The sequence below is a fragment of the Acipenser ruthenus genome, chromosome 9 (genome assembly GCF_902713425.1).
Source record: "Acipenser ruthenus chromosome 9, fAciRut3.2 maternal haplotype, whole genome shotgun sequence".
In the NCBI taxonomy this organism is placed as follows: Eukaryota; Metazoa; Chordata; class Actinopteri; order Acipenseriformes; family Acipenseridae; genus Acipenser; species Acipenser ruthenus.
The window spans coordinates 48,421,092-48,429,647 of record NC_081197.1 but is presented as its reverse complement, the minus strand read 5'-3'; the positions used below and the strand labels follow the sequence as shown (position 1 = coordinate 48,429,647).

The window sequence follows — 8,556 nt, the reverse complement described above, 5'->3', positions numbered from 1 at the left end:
GCCAGGGCATGATAAATAACGGTCAAGGAAAGCTTCAGGACCAGCATGCTTTGTATCTCTCCTTGATGATAACTGGGAGAGCTTGGATCCTAACAGATTATTGCAAAAGCAGCCTGAAACCATAGCATACCCCAGAGCACCATGGAAAGCAGCACAGGGGTGAACTATAATGGGAGGGTATTGACTCTCCAAATACCATAATGCTTATAAAGAAAATCACAGTATTGGATGTATTCAACTTTACTTGATTTACCATCCATGAACTTACCCGAGCACAGGCTGTGAGTCCCCAGTGGAGATGAATAACTCGGCATGAGTGGGATTTCAACCACACACACATGAACACTGCAATAATTGTTGTTTGTTGTGACGAAGAGCACATAACAATCCAAATGCATGTGCCTGTGTTGTTGGATGGGGTTTTTGCACAACTAATTTTTTTTTTTTCCCCCATTTGTCCTACTTTAATAAATTCCATTTTGCTCAAACACTTCCTCAAACCAAAAATATGAAAAATATGCAGGCGACTTTATAAAACATGCAGAATCAGTAATGAATGATGATTAACATCTCATGGGAGAATAAACGGTTGAACTATCAAGCAACTTCAAAAGGAGATAAAGCATTCCTTTAGACAACTAGCTGAAGCAACCGGTCAAGCATTGATGGGCTGAATGACCTCTCAATGACTTTAGTTCCACTGTGGCCCAGAAGTTGCCAGGTAAGAAAGGGTTAACAGCATCAATGGTCTTAGCATTAGCATTATTATCACTGGGTACCCTTTTCTTCTGTTGAATATCTGTATTTTTTGTATTTTATTCCATTGCTGGTTCTTTCAGATACCTAATCATTTCAATTATAGTTACCAAAAGCAGAATAAGTTGTGTTAAATTACAGTATATATATATATATATATATATATATATATATATATATATATATATATATATATATATATATACACACACATACATACATACACACACCTTGCTAACAATTCTAGTAATATCTACAGCCATAAATATATTTTCTAAACATTTAGCATACTGAGCTGCAATCTAAATATCCTTAACCCCTATACTTTTAAAAGATATTGTCAGTCATTATAATGTTGATAGTTACTTCCCAACAGATACCTATGCAAAACACCACAACGCTTTTTTTTATGTTTATTATGTTAGTTGTGTCCAAATATCACCGTCAGATATACTGTACTGTACTATAAAACAACTCACATTAACAGTTGAAGCAATTGACACAATGCATTTCATATAACCCTATAAAGGGAATTGGGTATGTGTTTATACAAAGAATTGAAAAAAAGAGTAATTGTTCTTTAATCCAATTTTAATTGTCCCACAGATAATAGCCTAATTTAATTTTCACATTGTATTTGATGTCTGACAGGTGCATACAGCACAATTAGTTGTTGGTTTCCCAGCTGGCATGGTCGATGTATGCAAATATAGAAAGCCTAGGCTCTCTTAGGTGCTGTGAAAACTGAAGTGATGACTTTTGTAATTATTTATATTAAGTTTTAAACCACCATATAGCTACAGAAAACATACTGCGGTGCTCATAAATATTGGCAGCCTTGCCTACAAAACAACAATGATATATATAAAAAAAACATCTCTAAAAAAACAGGTATATATTTAATTATTTTAAACTTCTTTCATCTGATATTAAATTAGTCCAGGTTTCCTTGCAAACAATTTTTGGGACTCTCTGGAACACGAGTCAAGAGTAAATAGTTCCCTTCCGGGAAGAAGTTACAGTAATCTAGTCATCATGGTAAAGCTCATCATCACTGGCTCTTTATCACAGGGTCACTGAAGTAGGTTAAAAGTCCAGAGTTGTCAGGTGCCTGCTTTAAGCACCATGCTTCATCCTGGAATCTTTCAATGTAACTCATGTTAATAGGTACTGGCATACAAGGTGTTTACAGTTCCTCTATGCTTGGACAAACTCACCCAATTTGTGACCTCACATCTTACACAATGTACAGGGGGCCAAGGCAGCTGGTTGCACATTATGGTGAACATACATATCCCTTTACACTGTATAGTGCAGGCTTAGGTGCACCCTTAGGGGTGAGGCATACAGAGAGCACACAGAACTAACAGAAGCACACAGACCATGAAAATGACAGTACACTAAATCATGGATATACATTGCTTCTTCCAGGAAATGACCGCAGATAAGAATGATAGAGAAGCCATCGGGACTTAGAGTCCTTTATCGGGTTGAGTACCAGCGGGTGTCCCACAAAAGTGAGTCGGGTTCGGGTCGAAATGTGAACTTTTTCACGGTTTGCGGTTCGGGTGCAAGTCAAAATAATTTAATTTTCGGGTCTGAAGTTGAATCACCAGAAACATTTTCTGCCCATATAACGTATCAGAAGGTAAATGTACCAGTATTTCCTGCACTAAAGCAGGAGGCGATTAGGGTGGAGTCAGCTGACTAAGCAGTGTTGTTCTCACTTGTTTGATACGTCGCAAGATCTTTTTATCACGTCTGCTTGGTGATACTAAAAATATTTGTGAACGAGGTGAAACATAGTTTTATAGTAAAGTAAGTTGAGACAGTTAATGTTACAATGTTAAAATATATGCAGACCACTAGAGAAAGCTACCACGCTGTATAGCCCATTGTATAAACTCAATCTGTAGAGAATGGTAGAGATACCTGTGTGCAAATGTGAGAGTGAGAAAGTCAGTTGACGCAGGCAGTAGGTAAAGGACAAACACTTGCGGGTTCAGGTCGGGATGCAGATCTTATTAAAGTGGGTCGGGTCGCAGGTAAGAAGACGGTGTTGCAGCGGGTTGTAGGTTTGGGTCGGGTCCTGTAGTAACTGGTCCCGGTCGGAAGCGGGTCGTGAAAATAAAAAAAAACGTATATTTCAGAGATATATTTTTGGCACATAATAATCCCAGTTATGTTTTATCCCATATAGACCGGTACGGTACATTAAGAAACTTCCAAACATATGATAGAGTGAAAGGTTTTATAAATTAATCTTGTAGGTTGTAGTGATAACTTGCCAATATGTATGAGCTTCCCAGTACATAAACAGTTAACTGTATGGCAGTCACTCTCCTCAGAAAGCCTTACAGTTAATTTATCATTATTATTATTATTATTATTATTATTATTATTATTATTATTATTATTATTATTTGTTTTACTACTTTTGAATAGTTGCTTCTTCATTTGTAATGTGTCTTGGACCCCAATTCTGTATACATTAAATAAACTTTTTTTTTTTAATCAAAAGAACAATGTCAATTTTTTTTGTAGCTCACCTAAAACAAAGTACATATTTGTTTAAAACCAATGAAAATTGCGTTTTTTCTGACTTAGACAATGCAACAGAAAGGAAAACAATAAAATAAAAAAATGAACACAACCAGTATATGGAAATACATTTGATTCTTAGATAAATCTAAATCCAATTTCTAGGCACAGTTTGAGGCAATGTAGAGGACACAGACAGGTTAGTGTGCACAGTTCTTTTCAAAAATACAGATGAAGTCTGAATAAATTACTTTGCTAGCCATACAGGTAAACCTTATGTTGTGGTCTGCTCGTTGCTTATTTGACAATTTATAGTTACATGCTAATCCATAATGAAGTATATATATATATATATATATATATATATATATATATATATATATATATATATATATATATATATATATATATATCACCTGCACCTGGCTATTACTGTAAAATTAGAGCCAGGTGCAGAGTATTTAAGGGAAGTAGTTGCTCTCTTCTGGGCAACTTCTGTGTGAAGTGCCCGACTGTGCGTTGCAAGAGTAAGCAAACAGAAACTGTGTGTACTGGTTCATATTCGTGTTTACAACTGTGTGTTTTTGTTATTTGTCAGGTAAACAGCTTAGCCGTCCTGCGAGCTAGTCAGTTGGCGCTACGAAGGAGCTATGTGTTTATTTTTGTTTTTGTTTATTTTGTATTATTAAACATGCACCTAAGCACTAAAAACCAAGTGTTGTGCCGGGGTCTATGGTTTTTAAAGAAGCAAACGAACCTTGGCGAGTGTGGCCGTGTTACTATATATATATATATATTATTGGTGGTAGTAGTCGTAGTATCCGGAGGAGGTATTACAGTGAGAGGTTTGCCCAAACAGCACCATAACACATATGCATATGTGGCATCATCTTTTTCATAACAAGGGGTGACAGGTACAGTACATTTGTCATAGGCAAATGAAAGGGCAGTTGAAATAGGGACGCTAACAGGAAGGATTTGTTTTGATACTACAACACTGAAAGCTTAATTACATGTATTTTGTGCTAGTGGTGTGGTGTATTATAGGTATTTTCAAATTTAACAGCAATGCAAGAAGACACTCTAAAAGTGTAGATTAGGTATTTTCCAAAATATATATCATTTGTTGAGACCTATTGTGTAATGGTAATCAGTTATTTTGCTGTAATTCAAAATGCTGAAAATCAGGTGCTTGCAAAAATATACGATCCATCAAACTTCAATAAGTCTTGGTTATCACATTCATTAATTTAATCCAGTAAAGCTAATCACCCTTCACTATAGGTTAAGACCGCTTAAGCTGGAATGCTAGTTTTATAGTTTCTTGTTTCTGCAGTAAATATAATTATAGTTTTATCTTTTAAAAATGCTGATAGCTGCCCCTCACATATATATTATTTACAGAGTAATGCAATTGTACATTTTCCCCACTGGCTAGAGGCTAATTTATGTGTTATTTGAAGAGACAGATGAGAGCTTTAGATTCCTCAAAGAATTCACAGGTATCCTGTATTGGTAAGGCCCAAGCCAAGAATAAAGTCGAATAAAATCAAAGAAAATCAATGTGTTGCTTTTCTTTTTCAGTTTGCGAGTTGTCACACTTTGTTGCAAACTGATAGCCAAATTGATAGCCTGTGAAATGTGCCACCTTATGTGCACAACAACGTTTCTGAGTCCTTGAATTAAAGAAAAACAGAAATAACTGACCACTCTCCTTAAGATAAAGAAGTATGAAACACTGAACTGCTGAAGACACATAATGCTAAATCTAGTTAAAAACCGATAGGGGTTTAACAGTCAAGGCAGTAAACATGACTAAAACATGCTTAGACCTTTGCTAGGGTAGTAATACAAATACTCTAAGCAAACATACACAATACCAAGCCATTACTGTATGCTGGCTCATGTCTTCAACGCTGTATGTTGATTAGACACACATGGTATATTCTCTTAGATGTCGACCTGTACAGTTTCTTTTGTAATTATCCATTCATCCAAGCTCTGTCACTGTGATCATTTCTCTTTTAAGAAAGAGTTGAGCTAATCCTGTGGATTGATATCGATTTGAACTGCAAGACCTGTGGTCCTGAAATGGATAAAAATAGCAACAGAAGGATTTTAGCAACCTTTGTCTACTCTTCTTGAAGTAGACTAGAGTCCTAAAAAAAATGATTTTTATTTTCTGCAGGTTTATCTTAAAAAAAAAAATAATAAAAAAAAATGTTTATGATCCTCTTGATTTTGTAGGATTACTAATAAATTGTGTGGTTTTAACCAAATGAATCCCCAGCTGCAAAGCCTGATCGCAGAACATATGTAACAGCAAGTTTTGGCCTTCACAATATTCTTGGACAGCAAGTCGTCTCCAAAAGTTGTCTGTTGCATGCAAACCACATAATTCTCGGGGTATGCATTGAGCAGGTGTTTTCTTCAAGTCCAAGTCAACTGTGATCTTTCCCTTTGGTGGCTCAGGGGCAACTGGAGTCCTGCTGTATAGAGAAACAGTTTGGAACACTGGAGAGTTGAGGCACAATCACATGACTCTTAATTGGAATCACATGTCTTTGTCTTTGCCCACGGACTTCACAATGCTGATAGTACAACTACTAGTGAAAATATATGGAAAATCAGGCATTTCTGAAGACCTGTACTGGAAGGTCCTCAAAAGAATATTAGTTGATACAATTACCTAACATCCTTAATTCTGTTCTGTTTGTTTTGTAGTCACTCACAGCAAGTTTGCTTCTGTGTTTGAATCAGACAGCCTCTTTTTTCTTGGTCACCAACCCTGTGGCACAAACTTTTATAATACTTATATTACTGCTTTTATAATACTTATATTACTGCTTTTATAATACTTATAATATTTAGTTAGGACAGCAAGCACATTTCCATTGTGCGCTCTCTTTTGTTTCTCCACGTATTAGTTTATTGTCAACATCTTTAAAAGTGTCAGATTTGGTCAGTTCAGTAGTTTGGTCAGTTAATCTCTAGAAAAAAAATCAATAATTTTTAGTTTTTTTTCCCACCCAAGTTGTCTTTGTTAGAAATTTTATTTTTTGCAGCCAAATGCAGAAAAACATGACTAAGCAGTTTCTTCTCTCCCTACTGATCTGTGTGTTAGAAAAATAAGGTTGTACATTAGATCAGCCCTGTAGCTGACACTGTGAGGACGGTCAGTGCTAGTAGTAGTCTTCATAGTTCTTGGGATTCAAACAGTAGAGGATTGCACCCCCGAAGGAGAAAATGGTAGCTCCCCAGGCTAGCCCATAGCCCCAGTTGAACTCATGGTATATTCTCAAGCTGACAGACTCAATAAATTTGATAGGATACAGGATGAGGCTGCATACCTGAAGAACCACTGAAAAAAAAGAGCATAGTATTAATTAATGGTGTAGTTCTAGTAGAGAGTAAAAAAAAGATATGTCACATATACATCGTAAAAACATGTAATACAGTAAGATACAAAAACCAGGAAACTCACTTAAGTGTGCTTTCTCAATCTGAAAAAGCAGTACATTGGCACACTTAAGTGAGCACCAACACGCATGTATTGTAGCATGGCTGATGATCTTATCCTGTAGTTGAGACATTTACAGGTAGTAGGTTTCCCATTGTGCCATCACTTCATGCAAACATTAAACTGTGCAGCTCTTAACAAAGTTCTTTGTTGGTTAGAGGCACAGTCTGACATGGATTCAAAGGTCCTGAATAAGACATAGATTAAACCTGTTGTTCTTTACCAGTCTCTTCTAAAATTGTCTTTGGTCATGGAAATAGCTGAGTAATAAGTCAATTCGTATAGTTGATACCACTGATAGCAGCATCAATCTATCTAAGTAAAGACTTGAATTGCATAAAGAAGTGCAGAGGTGAGATTGCAGGGTTTGAGATTGTTCAAGCTGTCTATGAGACCTCATTTGAGGACACTGCACATTTGAGGTTATAGGAATACTTATATGGTATGGACAAAAAACAATAAATAACGTGCACATTATTTCAGTAGATGGGAGGCTCTACTGTAGAGAGAGAGGTTAGAGCAGAACCGGAAGTGACTGTAGCTGCCACCGATTTACTGCAGGAATGGAGGAGAACACTGAAAGAGCTGAACTTTGCTTCTCTTGCGCAATATTAGACACCCGTTTATCCAAATCACTCAGTTTTGTACTGGCTGAAGATAATGTGTTGTTGAATGGCTGCATGAATGCTTTTATTTCGTGAAATATCAGGGAGTGCTATTGCTGAATTTCGCTGGCTTGGAGTGGCTGCCTGCTGGTTTGATGTGCTGGCTGTGGGGATGTCTTGCTCTGGCGCAGGTTGCCTGCTGTCTGGTTGGGGCCGCTGAACAGCCGAGCGCGGCAGGGGAGCTTCCTTAGGTAGAAAAACTAGATCTACCCAAGGAATGATCTAGATCTACCCTCGATGAAGCTCAATAAAACTGAAACTCTCTACATAGTATCTTTCCACAACAAAGAAGACTAGGGTCTGGAAGAGGAGATATTGCAGAGGTTTATCGCCACTAAGCGATTTATCCCTTTGCTCTCTCTGCACCCAGGTTGTTACACAGTATCTTCTAAAAGCATGACAAAATGAGATGTCACTGCCAGAGGGTTTTGCCATATCTTTAAAGTAGGTGATATATATGGAGGCTGCGCTTATCGGCAGGTTAATGAAGTGGGTACCCTGCAGGGTTATTCTCTTTGCTGCACCTAACCTTGAAAGTTACAAAACAACACTACAACACATTCAAAACAACATAACAAAAACTACACATACAATTTTTTATCTACAGACTCAGGAAAAGCACTATAAAAATGTATTATTGATAGGTAAACATATAGTTTTTTTTTTTTTTTAACTGCTAAGCTAAAGATCCTGGTGTTCTTCACAGAATATATTAATTATTCACAATGAATAATTTCCAACTAATTATAATAAATAAAGTACACATCAACAAACATTATTGTGGATTGTTACAAAAATAATAAAAAGCCATGATGATATCCACAGCTATTGTACAAATGAGCAGAATGCAAAACATAATGCATGTATCTTCTTATGTCAACCATTTATTACAGGCCACTGGTCAATTGCTTACTGGCTAGATATAATCAGTGCTGATGTCTGTGTTAATAATCTGTCCTTGAATCCAGCTCAGCCACTTCCTGACCTTACTATTATTATAATTATTTATTTCTTAGCAGACGCCCTTATCCAGGGCGACTTACAATTGTTATAAGACATCACATTATACATTAT

General features: G+C 36.5%; 1 protein-coding gene across 1 annotated transcript in view; it reads right to left on the bottom strand.

Annotated features, from left to right (window-relative positions):
- Window positions 1–1,152: 1,152 nt before the first annotated feature.
- Window positions 1,153–8,556, bottom strand: part of LOC117405964 (transmembrane protein 47) — a 28,575-nt gene continuing 21,171 nt past the window's right edge. Inside the window, exon 3 of the mRNA XM_034009538.3 lies at window positions 1,153–6,658. Coding sequence (XP_033865429.1) covers window positions 6,480–6,658 — 179 coding nt within the window. The 3' untranslated portion in view covers window positions 1,153–6,479. The remainder of the gene's footprint in view (window positions 6,659–8,556) is intronic.